Below are 26500 nucleotides of genomic sequence, written 5' to 3'. Positions count from 1 at the left end.
GGTGAGCACAATGGGTTATGGCTGCCTACTGTTTTCCTGTAAACCCACACTCAGCAGGGCTGCTGAGCATTTCCTGTATATGAACCTGCTGTTTCTTTCACCCTTTGACTTTAATTTAATTTCTGCAATAAAGTTATACATAAACAGTCTCCAGCATGGAGAATACCTTATGTGTGTATACCATGAGGCAGTCAATTATGTAAAAATAATAAGAAAAATTCCCTGGATGAATGCAAATATACTTGACGCCTTTTGATCGGCACTTACTTTAATTGTACACGTGCACAAGCACACACACAGACACACACACACACGTGCGCACTTTCGCATAATGTGAGCGCACGTACACAGACTCTCAGAAACACGTGGGCCCCGACATTGGCAATAACTGTGTATTCCAGGGGGTTCCAGTAATCTAATCAGATACTAGGCCTCCGGCGCTCGCACACACACACACTACAAACGAAATGTGCAACGTGCAACTCACAACTTTAACCAGGACCTGGGGGTCAACAACATTGCACTGCTCTTCATCATAAACCCCTTTGTACTTCTTCCTCTTCCCCGGGTACTTTGTAAAGTCTCCCTTGCACTCTCGTTAACTCGCAGTCAAACCTGAAACTCTTATGATCCTGGCCCCGGTCTATGCTAAAACTCATCTGACATGCCTGCTTTCTTAGTATTTTTCTTAACCCCAAGTTAAACTTTAGTTTATTGCTATATGGTGCTTTTTTCTGCATTGGATAGTTGGTCTTTTTGGTAGGTGAGTCGGTTAGTTTGTTTATTAGTTTGTTAGTTGGTGATTTGATATACCGCGTGTTTCACTGCGTGCAACTCACATACTCGAAGACGAACCCCCCCACACACACACACACTGACACACATATATAGGCATCCACATCAAACATGTATCCATATGCATAATACATTATATCCTCTCTCTTAAGGGAACATGGTGAGGGAACGAGAGCAAGAGAGAGAGATCACCAAAGAGAGAGAGAGAGGAATCACAAAAGTCAAATCAAAACACAGAGTTCCATTCTGTCAGATGTACGGGGCTAATGACCTTGCCAGGCATGGTGAAGCATTGCCGTGGAAACAGCTGCCATGGGCCTGCGTCTTGGTTGTAATGGAGGGAGGGGGGGAGTGAGGGGGGGGGGGGGGGGGGGGGGGGGGGGGTGAGCAGGATGGGGATCCAGGGGTTTCTGTACGCGGTCATGTCCTTGCTGAGAGGACATCTGGTCCTGAACTACCAACCTATTCACACTCATCCCTCGTGACCTAACCACAACTGTGTGTGTGTGTTTGTGTGTGTGTGAGTGGGTGGGTAGCTCGCTGGCTGGGAGTGTGCCTATGTACATGTGTGTGTCTGCATGCACATGCCAATGTTGGCTCTTACTGGTGGCTAAGGAGGAACTGAGCAGCAGTCCAGATGCCAAGAGCTTTCCCTACTCACTTCCCCCCTTTGGTCCACGCCCACACACACACCACAGGCACACCACATACACACACACACACCACATACACCACACATGCACCACACATACACCACACATACACACACACACACATGCACACGCACATACACCACAAACATATGCACTCGCACACACTCATACTCAGGGTTATTCAAACAAGTATGATGGTATCCCTTAAAAGCCTTGCTGGTTATTTAGCCATAATCTACTTTACTTTCAGCAGTAACATTTATCTTCCAGGTTTCTCTCTTTCATTTTTCCAAATAAATACCCCCTTTCCATTAGAGGGCTACAGTGTTTTTCCATTCCAGAGGGAATATGTATTTATTTTTTATTATCGTATTCCACAATAGTTTGTTTGTGTGTGTTTGTTTGTGTATGTGTGTGTGTATGTATGTGTATCTGTTCATATTTAAGTGTGATAGATTGAGGAGGGGCTGTGAACTGTATACGACACACTCTCACTATGGACACCATTCATTATGGATTTATGAAGAAATGTGTATCTGATGGCATTGTGAAAGGCATCAGTCGAGGGGCTTGCACCATTAAGGACCGTGGCCCCCCTCCCCTTTCACCCTCCTAGAGAGAGAAAGTTAGCGAGTGTAGCGGTAGAGGAAGAAAAAGTAACGCGCCCATGTATGGGCACCTCACCAGGCTGATTGATGGCCGGAATAGCTAACCGACTCCAGTGCACAGCAGTGCCCTGCTAATGCTAATGCTAATGCACGGCCCCAGCAATAACTAATGTCCCCGGCACTGATCAGCATGTGGCGAGGCAGTTGCTGGTTGGGTGAGTGGGGGAGGGGGAGGCAGGAGGCGGCGGCCGCAATGGCTTCCATCCATCAGCCTAAGCCCCCCCCCCCCCCCCCCACCCCTCTGATCCCTTGTGGACGTGTAAATATTGCATTATCGCTTGATCTCAAGTCCGTCCGGGCTGCGGGGCTTGGCAAGGGGTTTGGCCGTGACGCCTCATAGTGGAAAGGTCTGTTCATAAATTACACAAATCTAGCATAGGGCTCAGCTGAAAAAGTGACCTTCACGTAATAACGTTGCAATGTGACATCTTGCTTTTGGTCTGTTTGCTTATTTGTTTTGGATGTCTTATTATTGCATAGATAATCCCAAGAAAGTCCACGGTGGCATTTAGGTAATTGCCTCCTGCCTTCCGACGGTATGGGGGGGGAACCCTGTAATGAGGAACGATATTTTCCCCTCTGTCATCACTTTGAGCCGCAGAGTTCCGGGGACTGTCTGTGCTATGACCCGCTTCACCAACAGAGGGAGCTCTTCCATAGAGGGTCCTCCCCGGGAATGACTGAAAGCCCCCCCAGGGCTTTTTGATGGACAGGGACATGGTGCCGTCCTGGCCCTACAACCACTCTATCACAGAACGCTCCCTCGGTAGAGCCGTGTTACTATTGACCTCTTTTCAACCCGAACCGCCATTTAATCACCGATATTCTTTCCATCTATCGGTTTGACACGTTTGTCCCCGGTCACGGAGTTCGCCTCGGATGACCATTTGCGTTGGCTCAAACGGCCGCCGCGTAGAGGGAGGATAGCGCTCGGCCTCAGTTCGGACGGAAGTATCTCCGAGGCGGTCCGTAGCGCACGTTTTACTGGAAATCAATCCCAATAAGACCCCAATCCCCCCCCATCCCGCCATCACCCGGGGGCCAGGCGTTGTCGTGGAACGGGGGGAGGAGGGGAGCAAAGGTCGTCGATTAATAATAGGAAAATAAAGCAGTTCATCCACAGATCACCGCCCCGATAAAACACACTCGAGGGCTTCCGTCAGAGTCGGTTGATCCTCTGATCGATCCCGTGATTGAGTCGTGCGGTCGGCCCTGCCTTCGCCCACCGCACACCGCTGAGCAGCACCCCATCACCAAGATAGTTACACCGGCGTTGCAACAGCCGAGGATTGGCTATCCATAGCGCTCTGAGTGAGTCATCATACCCACTAGCGGGCGAGCAATGAAAGGATAAAAAACAAAGTAGACTAGTCTAGTGTCATGACCTCTCTGAGGTTGTAGTCTACCTTGACTGACTCTTTATTTTTCCGCCCTTTTTCGTCCTCACTCGAAACCTTAAACCAGCGTCGGGGGTGCACTGGAGCACATTTACGGCTGTGATTTACCGTGCATTATCCTGTAAGAATTGTCTTTGGCATTTTTTTCGGTCTCTGAGTCTCTTTTTTTCCCCCCCGTCGTCGCTCTCTCTCTCTCTCTCTCTCCCCTGAATTGAACCTCTCTCGTCCAGCTGAAAGTAGCTATTGGATCTTCGAGCAATGACTCTTGCCGCCGTTCAACCCTGGCTCTCCCACTCCGCACACTACCACCACCACCACCACCACACTAGTCTCCATCTTTCTATTTCATTGTCTGTTTACCGCTCTCCGTTACCCATGGAGCATCACTCCTTCTCCTCTGGCAATGAGCTACGATGGCTTCGCCCTCTGTCTCCTTCTCCCACTCATCTATTTTATTGACACCAGCTTATCTTGTCTCCTTCTGCCTCCCTCCCTTCCTCCCTCTCTCCCTCCCTCCGCCCCTCTCCCTCCTATATTACAGGGTACATCGGATCCTCAGTGCGTGGTGTGGGACTACGGCAACCCGTAAGTCGACCCCAATTCCTGCCTTCTGAATGCATGCCGGTGATTGTGTTTCGTGGTCTTGTGTGTGTGTCTAGCTGTGTTGGGTTTTTTAATGTGTTTTTGTTGTGACATGTTTGTAGGATAGGTCAATCGGGATGTCAGTTGTGGGCATCTATTGTGTGTGTCCATGTGCGTTTAAGAGGCAGGGAGAGAGAGAGAGAGAGAGAGAGAATGAGAGCCAACAGATTATACCCTTAATGGAGTTGTGTGTGCGTGGGGAAGTTTGTGTGCGTGTGTTTCCACTTGTGCTCATGCGTGCTACTGTTTGCTCTACACCCCTCAATTTATTAATGAACTGAATACAGACTAATGGATTTCCCTGTCTTGGCTTTAATTAAATTAGCAAATGAGAACAAACACTATTGTCTGTGTTTTAAAGCGTTTAAAAGAGAACATCAGTCACGAAAAGTTATTTTCCTGGGGGCTGGGAAGTTTTTATCTAATGCATTATATCGAACTAATGGTTCCCTTATTCACTGCATTTCAAGGCGTGACCTTTGCCTCATTCGTCACAAGGGCGGCCACGTTATCAAGGCAACGTCGCCGTTAATGCATTGCTAATTTCGGCCCCAGGGCTCCTGAATCTCCCCTAATGGGCTATCTCTGGATCCCTTCCTATTCAGGCCATTAAGTCATCGACATTGTTGATCGTGAAAAGCATTCTTTATACTAGCTGCCCCACATAGCCCCGGCATAGAAGAATAAGTAGAGCAATTGATTCTAGCCGGTGCCCCAGATTGGGCACTCACACATTTGGTCAATAGCTCTAGGCACGCCAAACCAGTTCCCGATCAAAAGCATGGAGTAGCTGAATTAGCTTTTGACCGCCTCACATATAAACTTCAAGTCCCCTTCACAACCCCCGCCCCGGATCCGGATGAAAAGGATCACCGTACTCAAACACCACATCAAATGCTTCATCGGTGGTCTGTTTGAGAACCGACCACAGCCAACCCCCCCTACGCCCTGTACTCAAAACTCCCACCGCCCTGTTCTCCATCCAGAGTGATGCACATAAAAGAGTCAGTCCATTCACGGCCCTCCTCTGATCCACATCATCGATACTACCGCGTGTGGCTAAAGCAAACAATGAACAGGTCTGTCGACATGGGAGTTGGGAGATTGTGGGTAATCAGCACTGCCCCCTCCCCTCTTCTCCCCCTCCACATGAAGGGGAGATGAAGGAGAGAAAGCTCTGCAAAGTCAATTAACTAGCTGGCAGATTACTACTGCAATCAAATTAAATTCCCCCAACATTACGAGGGCAAAGAGCCAAGCGGAATATCAAGTGAGGAAATAAGAGTTGATGCGTGTCACGCAAACACAGTGGAAAAACTGAAAGACCTGAATGTGGACATGGTCCAAAACGCCGCTGCCAGTGATTAGGCGATACATTAGGCAAAGTAAGCCCGGGCTGATAGACGTATGATAATTATGAGCAGATATTCAAAGCAGCGCCAACCGAGATCGATCAAATGGAATGATTGCGCCGTGGGTGGCAGAGGATCAGGCTGGGGCTGGCAATAGAAACACATGGACGCATACGCACACATACACATACTCGCATGCACACATACACGCACGCACACGCACGCAAGCACACGCACGCAAACGCATAGTACACACACACAAACACACACAGAAACACACACTCACAAAGACACCATCTTGCACACGAGGAAAATAGGTTGCACACAAGGAAAATAGGTAATAAAAACAATAAAAAAGACTATATTTTCTGGGGAAAATTTAACTTTGAAAGCCGGAGGATACATTTTACTGCCGAAATTCAAGTCGATTATGTCTTAATAAGCAGAGAGCACCCCCTGCCTCCACTCTTGCTCAAGTAGATGCAGTCGAGGTAAGGAGAGGCACCACGATGACCCAAAGGCATCCCAGCAAGCCAGAGGAGGTTCCTGCTATACAGCGATGAAGTGTAACTTTTATGCCTCAGGTTATGTTGGTTTTGATTGTTTATTCCGAGAAACAGGCTCAACGGACAAGCACTCTTGAGGTGGTTCGTGAAGCATCTCTCGGATCCAGGTAAAATTTCAGTCTATATCAGGGTGAAGGGAATGCTAAAGAAGCCTATAGGCTCTGATTTATGTCAGACCCTTAAAACTTTATACGGTGTTGTGTTGACCACTCTATGCGTAGAAGCAGGAACTAGTCAGAAGTAGTGTTAGCACTAAAAAAAAACGTGGTCCAATGAAGTACTTATGTTCAATGCTTTAATATTGTGTGGTCTAATAAGGCATGGAATAAATAAATTAACGTCAACAGCCCGAACCCCCCGGGCGCCGGCTCTATGAGCGCATTGCAAACGCAAATTGTTGCCTTCCTCTGGTTCACAGTGCTGAGCCTGCTGTTTATCATTTGCTTTATGTGTGTAGTAGCATTCAAGACAAGACGCCAGCATGGAGACCTGCCTTCTCCTACTGTTTTCCTTTCACAGGAGGCGGCTACTGCTGTTTGTTCTGCTATAAATCGCCAACCCCGGCCATGGCAACATGTAGGGAATAAACAAGGAACATGTGGAACAGCGATCGGAAGTGATCAATAATAGTCGGGATTGATATTAGTGGTTAATAGTGGCGATCACTTGGTTGTTTATACCCAACACATGGCATGGGTAAAAGAGCAACAGGTTAGACCAATAATAGAGTTAGCTAAGAGCTAAGGTCAGCCATAGTTTATGGAAAACAGATAGAGGCATAATATTAGGTATAGAGAAGGAAATCGGAGCAGTGTTCAAACGACATTTAGATGTGTACATACATTTTAGGTATGGTAATCAAGCCATTAGGTTAGTCAATTGTGTATGATTTTTTTCCCGGCTAAGTGCTGCATCATAAGTGCATCCGTGACAATGATTGATACATTCGAGAAGACTTGTGTCCTCTAAAACCCAACCTTGAATCCTGAGTCTTTGATTATCAATTCTATTTTAATTTGGGATGAATAAATTATCATATCAAATCTTGCCTACGTTACCAAAATTTGTCGGACCACTGGTACTCTCTCAACCCCAGCATAGATCGATATGTTTGCATCTGCAAATTATCTAGCGAGTTGTAATGATCAATGTATGCTGCCGTATGCCATTGGTTTGGTTGAAATCATCTCTTCCAACATGTCACTGCCCCACTAGTTTCAGTGTGATGTTTGGAAAGCAGAGATATGGTGGCAAATGTATATATAAAGAACAATATGGGTGTGAGGACTGGAAGGGAAGGGAAATCTACAAGTCAAGGGTTAAGAGGCAAACTCTTTCTTCACGTTCCTGTTATAAACTGAAATGCTCAAACGTAATGTAGGGTTTTAGTTTCGGATTTTGCCCAGCCTCTTGTTGGACCACAGCATTGTCTAATGTACGTACTTATGCCAGGATTATGGATGGAAAGTGGACCGGCATTCAGCCCCCTCCCCCCCCCCGCCCCACTGCCCACTCCCGGCTCTTATGTACATGACTTCGGCTGCAGCTATGTGCTTTGATCCATGCCTTAGTAAGCGACTTTGACCGGAGATCACTCTACACTTTGAGCGCTCCCTCAGCCGGCAAAAAGTTGGCCTGGCGTTTTGGCGTTGTGCACGGTTCATCTCGGTATTTATGCGTCTGTGTTTATTTATTTATTTAGCCCCTTAACAGGCCCATATGTCCGTGCCATCTGCCTATTGGAATCTGTGTACTCTCCATCCCTCAACAAATCCTAACCAACGCCACCACCACCATCACCACCACCCCTACAGCCCCCGCTCTTCTCAGCCTGTTCTGCAAAAGAACAAAATATGGGACACAAATAGACGTTGTTAGGCATAGCACGTCTTGATAGCAGAGCAGCATGCAAATCCGGCCATGTTGGTTATGGGATCAAGGGTTATCCATGTGTGCTGTCCGTCTGTCTGTCCGTCTCTCTCTCTCTCTCTCTCTCTCTCTCTCTCTCTCTCTCTCTCTCCTCAGCCGTTGGAACTGAATGTTTCTTGAAGGTTGATTGTTGGCTTGGCTTCAAGCATCTCTTTACCTTGACCCAGTTGAGGATTACATGAGTTATGAATGGGTATATTGAGACATTGGACGCATTCCTCATACTTCTTTCCACTTTGTAAACGATATATTAACGGAACGCCTCTCTCTGTGGGCGCAAATGGCCTCCCTCTTTTGAGTAATCCATGAAATATACATTGCAATATTCAAATATGCACACCGATGTGCCTTTATGTAATAATGCCCTTCTTTCTTTATTTCTTTAATAACTGATGCAAGTGTGAGCAGTGTTAGAAGGAACCACAATAATCCAAATACACAATCTCAAATGGCCATGCATTAACCATGGCGCTCCAGAGCAGCATTGAGCCATAAATCGACGTCCTATGTTTCAGAGTACTTAAATCAAGTGTGTGTGTGTGTGTGTGTGTGTGTGTGTGTGTGTGTGTGTGTGTGTGTGTGTGTGTGTGTGTGTGTGTGTGTGTGTGTGTGTGTGTGTGTGTGTGTGTGAGTGTGGAGGCGGAGGGAGGGGTTTAATCCATTCCTAATCTGCACTGGTCCTTGGTATCATCTGTAGATCAGTGGACACAAACCCTCAGACCCTTCCTCTCCGGGGAACACTCTTCTCCAGATTTGCACACATATTAAATCAATTAGTCCAAAAATTCACTCTGAGAAACATATTTTAAAAATGCACGTCTTATTCGCTACACTCATTCATCCATTTATCCCACCGTTTTATGAGTCAGGGTAGAAGGGAACGTTATAATCCACATGGGAAATCTCCAGTGCAGCCAGGCATTAACTGGACATCTGTTTAAGAGTATTTAGTCAAGTAAAGTACTACCTAATGGACATGCACACCACTATAAATGTTAGGTTAGGTAACTGGTTGACTGTAGTCACATGTCTGTCTATGAGTAAGTGTGTGAGTCAGTGTGTCTGGATGTGGTTGTTGGTGTGTGTGTTTCTGTGTGTGTGTGTGTGTGTCTCTGCGTGTGTGTGTGTGTGTCTGCGTGTGATCGGGTCAGTCACTTAATCCCATTTCTAATCTCTTGTGTGAACGGGTGGATTACTGCGGTAAAAAAAAGAAAGAAACAGGGCTCATATTACACCTTCCCCTCCTCACCCTACCTCTGACCCCACTGCCAACCCATCACCTATCCACCTAAGCCTCCAAGATGTAATGGCGTATCACACAGCATGAATGGCCGGTGTGCCCTTATTTTGACAGAGAGTGTACTACTCTGCCGAGGGATTGGCCACAGCAGTGGAAAGAGAGGCTGGCACTGTCCAATCCTTGACCTCGTGGCCGAGAGGATAAAAACATCCAGTTTCGAATTCCGTATATTACAACACCATTCGTGCACACTCTATAAAAGCCACGTCCATATAGTGGCGATTTCTCGTCCACTTTATTTTTTTGCGTCTTTGAATTGCATTGTTGGGGAATTTGAGGCACTGGGAATGCATATGCAATCATTTTTTTCCGAAAGCTACCCCCGTCAATTTCAGTCTCAATGTGCTTCGGCCTTCTGGGGATTGCTGTGGCATAAAATATGCCGTATTCAGGGAAGACAGCCAAAGAAAATGTGTCTTTCAGACTTTTGTTAGCAGCACTTAGAAGGACCCGTCTTGCTAATCACCCCATATCAAAAAAATACTGAACAATTTTATGTGCATCAGACCTTCTCTGAATCCTAATCACTCAGAGCCTTATCAGCACTATTAATCCAAGCTCTGGCTGTCACGTCAGGATTGCAAATGTTAAGTCTTCCCTAATATGTATGTCTCCATAGACGTTTGAATACCATGCATTCAGACACACGCCATCTGTGCGTGTGTATCTGTGATGATGGTGGAGAAGAGGAGGAGGGGGAAGGGGGGGGGGGGGGGGGGGGGGGGGGTGTTGTCAAACTCTGTCCCACTTCCGCCCCCCCCCCCCCCCCCCCCCCCTACTCCTCTCCCCTCCCTCCTCCCCATCTGACGGAGCAGAAGGGATCAGTAACAATGTCAGAAAGCTAGCTGCCTCAGAGCGAGGACATGGGCCAGTAGGGGCTTAACTGGGGCTTTCTCGACCAGCGGAGTGGTGGAGAGGAGCACGGACAGACACCCGGAGCTTACTGGCCCACGACATGGAGCTCTGCGCTTTGGCTGTGTCCGCAGACTGTGTATTCTGATGGAGGACCATAGGCATTTAGATCTGGTGACACTGCTGGCCGTAAAAAGCGAGGGGTTAGAATTTGAAGTCCCCGGTGCGGGAAAATGTGAAACTTTTGCTAATGTTGTTGCCTGTTTTTTGGGGATAATTGTGGGCTGTTGAGACTTTGGGGAAGTACCCGTCAAGGGCGCTCAGTGCATGGAATTGTGAAGCCAAAGCTGTTTATTTGGTGGTGGTGCCGCGGCTGCTGCTGAATTGATTTCATCATCATGTGACCTGGATGTGTACCCTTTGGGAAAAAGCGCTACCAGCAATCTGGGTGTGTGAAGTCTCATGCTGGATGTACACTAGCTTGTACTCTCAGTATTGGGAGCACAAGAAGAGAACTATATGTTCGACGCTCCGCCGAACATTGGAATAACCCGCCAGCCTCTTTGTCAGTTGAGCTGTAGCGTGAGCGCACTGCTTGGTGAGTAACAGTTGATGTTTCTACCGCTCTTTTTCTGGGTCACTTCTGTACTTGAATAACGTACTTTGAAGAATACTTGAGTTTTCATCTACTTTAGTTGAAAATAACTTAAGAGGGCAACTGTATACGTTTTAGATACTTGAATGAATACTTGAAAATAGTATAGATATAAATGATTAGTACTAAAATAATTGATTCATTTATTGTAGAAGTAGATCAGTAAAAGCTATGATATTGGTGTTATGTGTGATTGGTGACTGTGTAAAACCCTGAAGGCAGAAGAACAGAACATGCAAGCCATTTCAGCCTGTGGAGAATCTCTATGTAGCACAGCTTTCCTTTTCGCAAGCTAGCACAGAACCGGCACACGAAGAAGAAAGATTATCGAAGTAAAGAGGCTTATAAATTAGCCTTTGGCCATGTCAGAGAGCAACGGGTGGCAATGGAGGTCATTGACAAAGTATCACTACATGGGAGATGAAGGGCCGCCACAGGGTGTTGTGCCACAAACCCCCCAGATCCCCCAGTACTAAAACATGGAGGATTAAGTGGGTCAGTATGTGGCCCTGTTGTAAGATCATCTAGAACCCAAAGTAAAACTGAAACTATGCATGGTTGGTAAATAGGCCTTGATGCACTACAATTGTAAGTCTATGGCCTTGGGTTATTTTAATGTCACTTCCATGACGATGCATGACGGATAGGAGGGAGTGTTGACTTATTACCTGATGATTTAAAAAAAAGGCTTAACAAGTGAAGTGTATTGATAACACGTGACTGTGGGTCATTGTACCAATTACGACAAATTTTAAATTATTTTAGATGATTAAATAGTTTAGAGTTATGCTTTGGATGTGGATATTTTGGATTACCTCGAAACCGTACGTAATCAATGCACTTAGATTGGCTTGTTATGTGAAGGGCGCTTGAGATTAACCTAATTAAATCAGAGACAGACAAAACACAGATGCAGCTGCGATTAGACACCACATATTTAAACATGGCTTTTTTTAACCGCCCGTACAAACGCATTGACGATCCGGTTTATGCCAAAAGGCCTTCCACTGACTTGCGTATATCCAGCGAGCTCCAGACCAGACATATGGTGCTACACCCCATGGGAGCCTATACACAGACAATCAATCGGTCTCGATACTCGAGAGCAGGCTCAATGGTGATGATGTATCCCTCCCTATGCAGCCAGACTAAATAGGATTTTGCATAGCATTGCATTGTTCCATTGGATATATCCAACCAAGTGAATATGTTCACTGTAATTCCTTATAATAGTAAAGTCTGAAAAAGAAGTAGTTGTAAAACAATGCCGTAGCCCCGTGAGAGAGCTGGTGTTCGTATACATGAATAAAAGTTTAGGATGGGAAGTTATCTACAGTAAATTTGGCCCCATCTCTATTAAAAATGCCCAAAAAAAAAGAAAATAAAAGAACAATAATACTTTTTTTACCTAAGTACCTGAGAGAGCCGGATTTCAGTCCGTTATGAAACGCCAGTGGAGGTAAAGTCATTTTCAGGTAACTAATTGACAATAGATAACAAAGGTTATATGACTTCTCTATTGGTAATTGTTGTATAATGTCTTTAGTGTGAAATAACCCATTACATCTGTTTAGGCCTCCTTTGGAAAAGGTTCTATAGCAAATCATTTTGTCAACATGGGTGGTCGCAAATGAGGAATTCGACTGCATTTGTAGCAAAATCACTTTATTACACCGTTTTCTTTTTTCTTTATTTTAGATTGTTCTACCATCTGATGAGAGCCAGGGAATAAACCCACATTATTGTTTTATGTTTATGTTTTGACACACACCTAATCCAGATAGATCTCCTGGCATAATCTGCTGATCTGTTGTACCATCTGTAATTTTCTTGAGAGCAGGGAATGGCTTAAGGGGAAAGTGGAATATAACTACCGTAGACAAGGCTTCAATGGTTGGGGTTCATCCAAAGGTTAATCATGTGTTAGTGAGTGTGGATAATAAGGGAAATTTGTGTAAATAAATGCTGAAAGAATATATATGTAAATATTGCAGCAATGTACACAATATACTCCCGATAGTGTGTTTTTATGCGTGGGTTTTTGTGTGTGGGTGTATGTGTGCCTTGTACATATTTACTGGCTGCTTTTTGCATCTGTCCGTGAAATTTTTTGAGCTGTCTGCTCATGCTCCCTTGATCTGACTCCATTCTGGGCTTTTTTTTCGGCAGACTAAATTGATGTTCCACAGGAGAATGTGTAAGTCTCAATTTGACTTAGCCCTCTAAGTTGCCTTCGGTTTTATTTACAGAATACTCTTTTTATAGAGAAATAACTGGACAAATTCTTGGCTAAAGGGTTTTGCAAATGCAATCCTCAATCCTCAATCAATAGTTGTATGCGCACTGAGTTATGCGTTATATCTCTGTAGCAAGCTATCAACAGTGTTAAATAGGTGCCCGTTTGTTTATTGGAGTTGCCTGCAGAGTTGGTAAACCTGATCTGTTTCATAATTGATACAGGTTGTAATGAAGACCCCACATTAATTATACACTATATAACACTGAAAACTAAGCATGCAAGTCAAAACTGAATCAATTCCCTGAAATAGATGAATAAATAGACAAATAAATAAATAACAATGACCTATACCTTTTTGCCTCAGTCTTTTTGAATAGAATAACATATTTTGTGACCTAAGGTTCCCTCCCTTTGCGGTTGAATCGAGATCATTCAGACCAAAGTAGTCAACTTGGCCTTTTGTCTAAACAAAAGCTTGGATCAGATGAAGTTCTTGCAAGCATGGCTGTGAGAAGGTACAGTTGAGGGAATTCAGCCCTTTATAGCTCTATAATACAAAAGCTCTGCTTTGTGGTCATACGAATGATGGTCATGTGTTTGTGTGATTATGTGTGTGTATGTATTATTATAAACACTGTCAAGTTCCCTATTTTAGGAATCAAATATAAACTTATCATCCACTAGTTATGGCCTTGCCGTTGTATTATGGATGATGGATGTATCCTGTGTGCATGTATCTGAATTTCAACATGCATAAATCCACAAGGACATATATATTCCTATCTGCGTGGCGTGCATAATGCTCAATGGACTATTATACTGCATTTATGCGTCTTTGTAGACACAAACACAAACACTTCAATGGGGGCCTTTACTTTTTTCGCTCGTAATGAATTAATCTACAGGGATGTCAGTCACAGGTCAATGTCCAACAGCCGCGAAAGAAAATGCAAATCGAATTCTCATTTAAAACCTTTGAACATGTTTAGCTCAGAAGAACCCGAGAGGCGTGCATAGATACGCATTACATGAATGCCGTCTACGTCTGTCATTATGGTGCCATGCTAATTTCATTCATTTATGGATCAATTTAATAGTCTCTAGTTCCTTCTTGAAACCCTGTGCATAACGCAACCACACATTAACACAGAAATTTTACACATTTATCTTATTTTACATATATTCCAAACAACACATTGCTGATAAGTCACTAATTAAATAAACCCCAATTTGAATTTCTATCATCCATCCGATGCTTATCATTGGCTTCAACACATGCCCACATAGCCCACACATGCACACTGCCAGCATGCAGCAGCCTATCAGCTAGCCTACGCAGAGCATCGCTCCATCATGGTGATTCTGTGATTTTTCAGATCTTTAGTCTTTGAAGTGTCGGTAGTTGCCGAACCATCAGAGAACTGCTCTCAACAGAGAGGACAGAGAGAGAGAGAGAGAGAGAGAGAGAGAGAGAGAGAGAGACAGAGAGAGTGAGTAGGTTTATGAGTGTGTGTTTGCACGTGTGTGAGTATGTGCTCCGCATGTGTTTGTTTTGTCTTTTAAAATTTCCTGTTATCTCTATATTATTGTTAAGTCTATAGAAGATGACAGATATTCAAATGGTCGTTTCGTGCTGTACTCATAAACCGAATTTGCCGATAATGATGTTGACATGTGCGCAATTACATAAAGAGGTCTCTGCTCTTGAAATGTCACGCAGAAGAAATAAGTCTGGTGTCGCTGTGACACACAAACCGAACAAATAGATGTACAGAAACATTGCCTTCTGGGTACTATGAATATTCCACTTGCTTGAATGATTTGGAGGGATTTACATTCGTATGCAAATTCCTAATGGTGTGAAGTGCTAGCGTGAGGTGAAATGCGAGCTATTTCAAGCTATTTCTAATATTTTGAGACGCGGTGAATGGCTTGAAGACAAAGACTTACCCTCGGGGTGGGGACCTTTATTAAGGCGTGTTATCATTCGATCGTTTGTCAAACGATGAATCGTTGCAAAAGCCTGACAAAGAAAGAAGATATAGCAATGCAACAATGAACAAAAATACACTCATGCCTCTGCAATATCTTTAGGGTGCATTCACACTAGGCCATCTGGCCGTGGCCGTTGGCCGTTTTCAGTATAGATGTATAGATGGCCGTTGTTTTTTGTAATAGTGAGCTACTCTAGCCGTAAGCTCCATTTTCTTGAGAACAGTCAATTAATGACACCAAGTGGCTCCATGGAAGTGTTTGTTACTGTAGAATACAACAAGTACCCAACTCATTGGGCTCATTTAATTCATTCATTAATCAATCAATCGATTGGAACACTGATTCATTCACTGGCATTCAGAACACATCATTGATTCTGGATATAAAGTCACCCACTACTCCAACTGACCTTTTAATCTCTGGACCAACCACCGCCTGTTTGGACGGCCGCTCCCCACCTCACAGACTGCCCCATAACAGGTTCACAAAGGGGCTTGGAGGGAGGTTAACGCTGAGGCTAATGTGTAGCGTGTGGAGCCAATGTAATTAGTCTGAGTTAAAGACCGCTGTCCCATCGATCGCCCTTCGCACTCGTCCCTCTATTAGAGTGCTTGGAGGGAAATGCTTTCTCTCTTCCATGGCCAGATCAAATGTGCATTTCAGTCGCTAGGATGGACAAAAGTCTTTGTTTAACTCCCACGCACAGCCAACGTACGAGTAAAGAACTGGACATGCATGCATACTGCTTCCCTGTTGTGTGCTTCAGTCTGGTTCTTTGAATGCATTTCACTAAATGCCAAATCTTTTTTATCGTAAAAATAAGGTATTTCTTGCATCATATTCTGGAAAATTCAGAGTTTTGGCAGAATAAAGAGGGTTGATCATGTGTCAAAGCTTTTGGCAGCGGGCTAAAAAACAGCCATTCATCTGTGTGAAGAGTTGTTGTATGTGTTGCAAGGGAAATCAATGTCCACTTCAAGTTAGGCTGCATAAATACATCAGAGTGTAAAAGCCATTGCCGTTAAATTGTGTGTGTATGTGTGCGTGCATGCGCTAGCGTGTTGGTGTTCATGTGTGTGTTGTGTTTTTGGGTGCACCCTCAACGCAATGATTGTCAGACTCACCACTCTCCATTGTTTGTCCCACCTCCAGGGAAGCCGGAGCAGAAAACTGGGGCACAGAAGGCTGCCAAACGCTGACTTCAACCGCCGTCCACACCAAATGTCTGTGCAGCAGGATATCCACCTACGCCGTGTTAGCACAGCAAGCTAAAGACCCGGTGAGTTGCGACTGCCAAAGCGGCCATTTTTCTATGGGACCGGGGCTAATTGTCTAAAGCGCTAACGTGACCAAGCTTCTCAGGTCACTGGGGACATGTTAGCAGTGGAGTGCGATGGGCTGACCAGGCTCAGTATCTGGCAAGCATTGTTTTTGTGTTGTGAAATGACAGCTTTGAACCGGGTGTGTTATTGGTTGTGTATTTTGCTTGGTTCAAAGTGTTGTCTGGGTTTCTGTATCAACAGATGGATGCTACCTGTTTGTCAGATGATTGAGTACCCTGCCGGTGATGGTTGTTTGGGCCCATAGAAAATCAGTTGATTAGCAATTGTTTGCAAGCAAAGAAAGTGGCAACTTTTTTGTGGTTTGTTTATGTTCAAACATAGTTGTGTTTGCATTTATTGCCATATCCATATCAGACATCGATAAAGGGAAAGAAACATCGGTCCAGGTTTCATAAAAAATGGAATACAAGGGCAAGAGATTTACTTGTGCATGTGTGTGCGACTGCGTGTATGCGTGTGTGTGTGCGACTGCGTGTATGCGTGTGTGTGTGCGACTGCGTGTATGCGTGTGTGTGTACGGGGCGTGACCTGTGCCCGCCATAAATCATTTTCCCTGGCTCCTGGTGTTTCCGCAGCATGATTAAAGCATGCTTTTAGTGCGCTTCAGGTTAATGCCTCGCCCCTGATGCCTCCATTGACCCATTCATACTGTGTGCCGCTAATGGGCAAATGTTGTGTTTGTTTTGGTTTGGTTCTTTGTTCTTGTTATTGTAGTGTTCCATTTTGCACCCGGGCACCCATCACCACAACTCCCTTCCCCACATGACCACCAGCCGACCCCTCCGTCAATCACGGTCACCGATCGTTCAACCCCACCACCTCCACCACCACCACCATCATCCCACCCTCTGGTATTCATACACCTTCCAAGCTCAGCTCATTTTCAACTCACCCCCTATGCGTTTTCAATCCTCTATCCAGAACCCTCCGGCCCCTTCCCTGAGTCTGCTCTCTCCACTCAATCGGTCTTATTTACCCAAGCACCAAGTATCGCAGTTGTTTCCACGGGCGCCGACAGGTTAAGGAATACATAGGGATGGATTGACATGCCAACTCGTCTGTTACTTGCCTGTATGTTGTGGAGGAGATTGGACAGTGGCAATGGTGGTAAGGGGAGGGGAGGGAAAGGCTGCGGTCCGCGGTTTAATGATGGAGGTTACAGAAGTGAGGCGGATGAAAAGGACAGAAGGCATGGTGACATGTAATACCAGCGAAGGCTGCCAGTAAGTGTTGTACGATCCAGGCAGAGGAGTGTGTCGAGTGGGCTATACTGGATAAGGAAACAAATTCATTGTTTGGAATTATTTAATCGCCTTCATTAATTGTTTTCATTCCCACTTGCTTTATTCTCTCTCGTTCACTGTTGGCTACAAGGTGCGGTGGCTGTAAAATAAGAACTAACAGTGGTGAAATATTGGGTTGGGAAACAGAGAGTTGGTTCGGTGCTGACGTTGCTTTGTCCCTTCTCCATGCTTGAGGTCGGAAGCCCATTCTCACTGCAACAGACAGAAGGCAAAGAAGAAAAAGGCAACAATGCATCGGAAAAAGAATAATCACTTTCAGCCTTTACTGTTCGATATCCCATGCTGTTATTTATTATTTCATAGTGACATAGTGACCTCCATGTTTTGCCACTTATGTCATTTTTGGTTTTGCCCAGCCGATAGAAAATTTCAAAGTGGGAATCATTCAGCCCATTGCCCCTTTAAAGGTTGGGTACGGGATTTGAGAAACGCCAGCAGATTTTGAAAATACACATACATAAACTCAAATGGTCCTACCCCCTCTCCTTCAACGCTGACTCTGACTCCACCCATTCCAAGTACATGGACGGGCAATCATGCACGAGCAAACAGATGCGCATGAGCGAGCCATTAGCTAGTTAGCTAGCTCCAGTAGCTACCGCAGGATATCAACACAGAAGCTTGCTCTGGGTCACGAGCTTTGAGTACGTGCACGAAGGGGTCGCGCGGGGAGCGGGGGAGGGGGAGGGGAGTGCAATACGACCGTTTGATTGACGTACTTACTGTCCAATGCCACTCGGTGTGTCTGGAAATGATTGGCTGGAGTTTTTCGAGCCCTGCCCGTTCCACAGATGTTTGACTTGTTTAATTTTCATGTCAGTACTTCTAACTCAGTGGCTGTAAGTGGGTTCTGATAAGGATTTCAAGTATTTTTGCAAAAATTGCCAAAAAAGAGAATTCCGTACCTTTTAAGATAAGTGTGTGTGTGTGTTTGTGTGTATGTGAGTGACAGGGCCCAAGGCCTGGGTTCACCACAGTTCTCTTGGAGGCTACGGCCCCTCATCCAATCAGATGCTGCTGCCACTGAGGTATAAAGGAGTTCCTAGAGGATGAGAGGGAGGGAGAAAGAAGGATTGAAAGAGAGAGCGGTTCTGTGTGTGTGTGTGTGTGTGTGTGTGTGTGTGTGTGTGTGTGTGTGTGTGTGTGTGTGTGTGTGTGTGTGTGTGTGTGTGTGTGTGTGTGTGTGTGTGTGTGTGTGTCTGTCTGTCTTTTTGGGGGGAGGGGGGGGCCTTAATACATATATGAAATCACTGAAGTGAGGGCGAGACAAACACAATGATGCCGACATGCTCGCGTGATCTCAATGCCACACACTTTGTGTACTCACACACACGCGCGCAAAGATGTCTGCCTGTGGACACAGGCACAAACACAGACACACACGCACACAGGCACACAAAGGCACCCACGCACGCACTCCGTTTCATGGAGCAGATCCAGGCTGTGGTGCTGGGGGGGGGGAGCAGTGCTGAGTGTCTGCAGCCCGGCTCCGGCAGCTTATCCCAGGGCATGGTGCAGGGGGTGGAAGGGGGGGGGGGGGGGGGGGGGGGGGGGGGGGGGGGGGGGGGTGGTAGGGGATTAACCTCCATGTTTAATAGAAAAGGGAGGAAGGGATGGAGTCAGAGGCAGAGAGGGAAGAAGAGAGTGAGAGAGAGAGAGATGGTGGGATTTAAAAGTCACCGCTGCCATTACAGGCCGTTTACAGTAGAGCGAAGGATAGCCAGCTAATCCTGTTTACTCCCAGGGCGCCTCTGTGTGTGTGTGTGTGTGTGTGTGTGTGTGTGTGTGTGTGTGTGTGTGTGTGTGTGTGGGTGCCAACTTTAGACCCATAGAAGAAGAAGTTCCTAGAGAGAGAGAGAGAGAGAGAGAGAGAGAGAGAGAGAGAGAGAGAGAGAGAGAGAGAGAGAGAGAGAGAGAGAGAGAGAGAGAGAGAGAGAGAGAGAGAGAGAGAGACGGAGAGAGAGACGGAGAGACGGAGATGGATAGAGAACGGGCCTGAGCGAGAGAGAGAGTTAGGGACTGACAGGTCGCCGGATTTCTACAGAGTTCATAATAAAGCCGTCTCATGGCGCTTAAAAGATTCCCGACCATGTGGAATAAAACAAAGCCTTTGGATATTTTCAGAATGTCACAGTGAAGGTAATATCCAAGAGATCTTTTACCAATGTCACCCCGTTTTAACGAGTACGGGGTGGCGCCAGCGTACCGTCAGTATGTTCTAGTTACAACACCATGCGTTTCCAATCTCCTGCTTCTGTCTGATGACGCTAAGGCACGCCGTTCAAACCGGGGGCACATGTGTTTGGTGTTGTTCTTTTCGCGGAGAAGGTCAATTTGTTTTACTTTAAGTGCTTCTCTTAAGACCAGTTTGTTATCGTTGCCTAGCGACGGCGTCTGTCGTAGTGCAAAACCACCCGTTTCCGTTTTCATCTCTGCGCTTGGCTTTTGTGTAACAGAGTGGTGAGCACAGATCACAACACACAGTCTGAGGCCTATTAACCCAATGTTGAGCTGCTATAGACATGGCGTTTGAACTTTGAATAACATGCGCAGGCGGAGGTTTTGTGTATGTGTTTGTGTCTTTGTGCATGTTTGTGTGAATAGGGTTGCATAATGGTGGATCTATAAAGCTAAGTTTAGGCAGGATTTCAAAGGGTGTCTTTATGTCTTGTTTGCTACATTTCATAAGTTTGTTTGTTGTCTGTGTGAGTGCGTGTGTGCGTCTGTGCTCTCACAAGTGTGTGTGTTTGTGTGTTTGCGTATGTGTGTGTGTGACAATCGCTCAATGTCTCTTTATGTATTATATTTCCTGTTGAAGGTACTGTTGTTCCGTTGACGATCACATACAGGAAACGGGAAGCCCTGGTTGTGCTTCTTCTCAAATACGTGGTATTTGATTTAATTAAGTGAATCTACTATACACTATTTTTTTACGTCAGGTGAATAATTTAATTCTTGCTTCCAGTCTTTTGGAGACAGTCCTACATATTATTTTGCAAGACAGCTCATTGCTGTAATTTTGGTAATGAAATATAATAGTGCTTGTGCTATGTCATTAAACTTATTTGAGGAGTTGTAAGGCAACACAATTATAACCTTGATCATTCTTACATTAGTAGCCCTATAATAAATGGTCCATACACTAATATTGAAGTATTTTTTCTCTTTAGGTTGAGTGGTATCTGCTCCAGGGTCATAAACCCCATTGTTTAATAATTATAATTGAGTTATATAAACTTAGTTTTCAACCTGTTCAATCTGCAGTGACTACTTTACGCCTATGTTTTATGAATCCCCATCACAGAGGTATAGACAGATTGGTCGTTGTTGAGTTTCATGCCAATATACTCTGCTCATAAGAATCACTATTCTGCTCACCAAGGCTGTATTAAAACCACTAGATGAGTTGTTTGACATGTGAACATGGCAAATGTTCCCAGAATCGTCATGATGTCGTCATTCATAGTTGCGCCTCATACCAAGGTAAACGCTAGCTCCTCCTCTGTTGCTATTTCATGGACTCAAGGCAGATTATCAGAATGGACCATGGACATATCATAGAATGAACGCCGGATTCCAAAATGGCGCTCATTCATTCCTATGTAAACTGCTCAATGGCGCAGGGCAACCTCAAGGAGAAATATGCTTCCCCATCATGGGAGCCTAGCCACGTCCTTGTTCATGACATATAGGTTGCAGAAATATTCTTGTTTTTTTGTATTGTTAGCATTGTAGCATCATAAGCGAGAGGTCAGAGCAATCGCAGTCACCATGTTTACCGACCATGGAAGTATAAGTTAACTTCATAAATATGAAAGATTGCTCCATATAAAATTTAATACCAACAACATAGTAAATGTATGTTGGCCTTGAAAACAATACATTTCAATGTTATTGCTTAAGAAACAGCTATTTCCAACTATTTACGAAAAATGCTATCAATAATTTATATACAAATATATTGTTCCATCAGCAACGAGGTTGGAGTAGCCTACCCACATAACTATTTGTAATAGGCTTAACCAACATTGTTAACTGTCATACATAGCTAAACAAGCAAATGAAAAATTAAACACTAACACAACTGAAATGTTTATTAGGCTATTAACAATATTATGAAAATGATACCATAATACACCTTTTCTTTGTCTTTGGATCTTTTGAATAAATGGATCAATAAATGGTGAATCGCAATGATCGCAAGCAGAGGAACGTGAGTCATTGAGCAGCAGCTGAACCAGTCTAAAAATCCCTTTTTCACTGAAACACTTTTAGTGATAAAAAGTCACCACAGTGCCTAAAAACCATCAACGTCATTCATGTTAAGTAAAAGGAAAAACCTTGGACACGAGAAGTTAACGGAGCCGTGCACTAGGCCCTCTCAAATGCCGGGCCGAAACAACATTTGTTTCACTACGACTCCTTTCAGCTGCCCACCCCTCCTTCTCCAGCAAAATATCAAAACACAAAACGGCTAATAAAACGCTTGAGGTGGCGTTTTGAGAAGGGAAAACTTAAAATGTTATAGTACATGGCATAAAGATAATTATTAGTCTTTGATTGATATTCAGTCATTTTTTGTGGAGACACATTCCTGTTCCCCACTTGTATGGAGTGAACAGAGATATCTACTTCTGGGCCCCTTGAATCGAGGGACCCATCCACAGCCCGCTTAAACAGCTGCAATACCAGGCTTGGCCGCTGAGCACTGGTGGATTGCGGAAGTATGCACTGCTCCTGGGGGCTTGGGATGGACATGAACCTAGGACTCCCTCCAAAGTAATTGACCAGGGAGAGGGGGGGGGGGGGAGGGGAAGGAGAGAGAGAGAGAGAGAGAGAGAGAGAGAGAGATACAATCAAACACACACAATCACACCCACGCACGCATGCACACACAAAACAATTGTAAGAAGAGTAGAAGAAAATAAAAAACATGAAAATGTGCTTGCTGTTCCTAGACATGTGATCCACAGTTATACGGTTTAACTTGGCCTCAAAGTGTTACTGTGAAAGGCTTTTTCCAGATAAGGTCAATTGCCTTGTACCGTGCATGAGTATGATTTCCCCCCATCTCCTGTCCCCTGCCACTCAGATCTCACGTTAGTAATGTTGTGAGATTGTTAAGATTCGACAGAAGAAGACGAATAGTGCAATTGCATCATCATCTACGCAACATTTGTAGCTCCCGTGTGGAAAAATTAACTTCTCCTGGAGTCTTCTAGTGGAGTCCATCTCCATTCCTACTCTTATTGATACTTTGGAGACAATGTCAAGAACCACCTTTTCGCTCACATTCCTTATCCTATATGTCCGTGCAGATTCGGGCCATCACTATAAAGCAGTCCCGTGTTTTGGTGCAGTAGCTTTCACCATGAACCGTACCCAGAGTACACATGAACCTGTAATTGAGACCACCTTTTCAACTAGACCGAGCCATATGAAAAGAAGCTCACACTAATCACAACAATACTCGACTTGATGTGTCTGTGACAGCCTTTGAAAAATAAAGCAATAATCATTTGAGACAATGCAGAACGCAACAGGAGTGATGGAATGAATAACTGCGCCTCCTGTTGACATTTTGGATAGCGGCTCGTCCGCGTTGTTGTCTGGGTCCAGCCCGTGTTTGGGCACACTCAAACATGTCTGTTTGCACAACAGACGTTAAATGTGTTGGGTAACTCTTGTTAAGTGGTACATTATTTTTCAAACGTTGTTTGCTTTACAAAAGTCGATGTATTGGTCAGATGTTACGGCAATGAGTCGGATGCATCCGTCTCTTATGTACTAATTCTGAAACATGACCATTTCCATGCAGTTTGCCATTTAAACACACACACACACACACACACACACACACACACACACACACACACACACACACACACACACACACACACACACACACACACACACACACACAATCTACATGCACAGGTTGTTAATAGCTTTAATCTTACTACATTGAGGTAGACCCAATTCTATAAGTCTTTAAAGAGTTTTTGAAGGAGCATTTCTACAATGGTCTCAGCATATAAATTCCCTAGTATTAGTTTATTTAGCAGAGACCTTATTCAAAGCAGTTTTAAGTATATTAGTTTGGGTAAGGCTGTGGATCTAGGGGCTGAGAGACACCCTAAACACGACCTTATCCTGCCCTTGTTCTTTACTAAAGAGCCAAGTTCAATTCAATCTTTGTTTCCTTCTTTCGATTGTTTTGTTTATGTTTCAAAAGGCAGGAAAAGTTCATCTCTGACTTGTACATGAACTTTTGCTATCTGACTGGCTCGCTGCGGCTGCACTTCCATGGGGGACGCTAGCTTCTGAGCAAGAGGTCGGAGTGGAGCAATGCACCGACAACCCTCTCAGACAGGCGAGAACCCTCGGCTGTACCGCCAGCCACTGAGATTAATAAATGATAGACGGAAGGACGGAAAGAGAGACACACAGACAGGCAAGCAGGCAGGCAGGCAGGCAGACAACTGACACTGACATAAAGATACACACAAATCCAACAGCTTTACGTATGAAAAGATGGACAGAGATAGATTCATGGATGGATGGATGTATAGATGGATAAATGTACGGATAGATGTATGGATGTTTAGATATATATTTATGGATAGATAAATAGATGAATATATACATGGATTGATGGATGGATGGATGGATGGATAGATAGATAGATAGATAGATAGATAGATAGATAGATAGATAGATAGATAGATAGATAGATAGATAGATAGATAGATAGATAGATAGATAGATAGATAGATTGATAGATAGATAGGGGTGTGTGTAGGAGTTCCAGTGCAGAGTGGATAAGTAGGCTAAACTTCCCATGCTGAAAATAGCTGTCTTACCAATCACATGATAACCCAGCATACCCATGGGAGCCTGGTTACACACAGCCAAACCAACCCTGTTTAATCTACTCCTGTGATGCACACACAGAGTACATACTTCAATCCATGCAGCGCACATAAAACATGGGTACAAGCACACACAAACACACACACACACACACACTAAAACATCCGCTGCAATCTATTCCATTTACAAGATAATAAATCCAACCTTTTCAGTCTTGACATGGACTAGCATTACTGTTCAGCCATGTTTATTTTTAATCCAGCTCCTATATTTCCATTATAATGGATACAATACCATCGATACAGATCCAGGTGTTCCACCAGAATATAATGCATCAATACATGGTAACACTTTACTATTAGGGTACATTCATTTACCAATGTCTAACATTAGTCAATGCAGTCATACGCATTAACTAACAATTCATTAACAGAGAATCAACAGTTAACCCATGGTCTAGTAAGCATTAATGATGGTTAATAAATGTAGCCTTATTGTAAAAAATGTTAGCCTCAATATTACATTGGCCATGTTTATTCTTCTATCCAATGAATATACTGAACCTCTGTAGAAAATGTTCCAAAGGCCCTTTGGGGAAACTAGACTGGGATATAGGAACTGGTCTGATCCCTGCTCGTTGTTCCTCTTGTCCGACGATTCTAATGAAATGCGCCTAGCACCAGCGGTCATCCATAAAGTCTTAGAAGCATGGGAGAGCGCTGATATTGGATCTGCCCTCATCCACACATTGGCCTGCACCTCATGCATGTTGGGCGTTTGATCTCTCCGACTGAGAAACCGTGTCCTGATGTGTTCTTTGAATTTACAAGCATAGAAGATAGCCCAACAACTCTGGTTTTCTATTCGGAAAGCCTCTGGCACAATGGAAATGCTTTTCATGTTTGCATCCGTCTCTCCACTGCTCTTTCCCTCTCTCTCTCCTCCTCCTCTCGCTCCATTTTTCACTCTCCTCTCAAGCGCTCTCCCTCCTTCTCTCTTTTTCATTCCCCTATCCAATCTCTCCCCCCTCGCTCTCTTCCCTCACTTCCCCCTCCTCTCTCTATTCCCCTCTTTCCCTTTCCCTCTCTTTTTAGACCTCTCTCCATCTCTGTTTCCATCTCATGAGGTGGGTGTTTGTGTGTGTGTCGGTGTCAGTGTGTGCGTGTGTGTGTGCGTGTTTCCACTCCCTTCTGAAGAAATTGCCTTCAATGATGGCCTGTGGAAAATCACTGAAAGGAATGCTTTGACTCTCACCCTCTCTCTATCCATCTCGTTCTCTCTCACTCTATCTCAATCTCCCACTTCCTCTCTCTCTCTCTCTCTCTCTCTCTCTCTCTCTCTCTCTCTCTCTCTCTCTCTCTCATCTCTCATCTCTCTCTCTCTCCCCCTCATCTCTAAATCTGCTTGCAAGCATGTTGACGCACACACACATACTGACACACATACACACTCCCACTTAGAAATGAGTGTACCGCTCACTACTGGGTGTACATAGCGTACATGGCATGTTAGAAGACTTGCCAATGTGTTTAGTCCACTATGAATCATCTTGTTGGAATAAGAATTGAAAGGCCTCATCAGCCCAGGAGGTAAATGGAGCTAAATTGTGTGATCTTAAAAACATTAAAGCAACCACATGTAACTCATTTGAGATCAGGGCACCGTTAATTTCTCGACACCTTTTTTTATTTTTGTTGACGATTCATCAGCTCAAAATAAATACTTGAGGAGGGGGTCCAGAAGGGCAGTTTTGTGTAACATCATGTCCCGAATGTTATGTGACTATTTTTTTAATCTACATAACACACACTGAAATTGTACAAACATGGTTCCCTGGGCACGGGGCATTAATAGTTTATGTTTCCAAGAGGAACGATCAAGTCTTTCAAATACTGTTCGGTTTACATGTTGTTTTCCTTTTTCTATGCGTGCCTGTG

General features: G+C 44.6%; 1 protein-coding gene across 17 annotated transcripts in view; it reads left to right on the top strand.

Moving 5' to 3' along the window:
* adgrb2 (adhesion G protein-coupled receptor B2) overlaps nt 1–26500 on the top strand; it is a 194900-nt gene that overhangs the window by 117816 nt on the left and 50584 nt on the right. For all 17 annotated transcript variants that reach the window (XR_003974575.1, XR_003974577.1, XR_003974576.1 and 14 more), the window contains 2 exons: nt 4055–4098; nt 16196–16322. Coding sequence is in view for 14 of the 17 variants with exons in the window: in XM_030347505.1 (XP_030203365.1) it covers nt 4055–4098; nt 16196–16322 (171 nt within the window). In the remaining 3 variants the exon portion in view is untranslated. The remainder of the gene's footprint in view (nt 1–4054; nt 4099–16195; nt 16323–26500) is intronic.

Source organism: Gadus morhua, chromosome 22 (assembly GCF_902167405.1).
Source record: "Gadus morhua chromosome 22, gadMor3.0, whole genome shotgun sequence".
In the NCBI taxonomy this organism is placed as follows: Eukaryota; Metazoa; Chordata; class Actinopteri; order Gadiformes; family Gadidae; genus Gadus; species Gadus morhua.
Note: the sequence above shows the minus strand (reverse complement) of the source record. Positions and strands in the feature narration are given on the sequence as shown.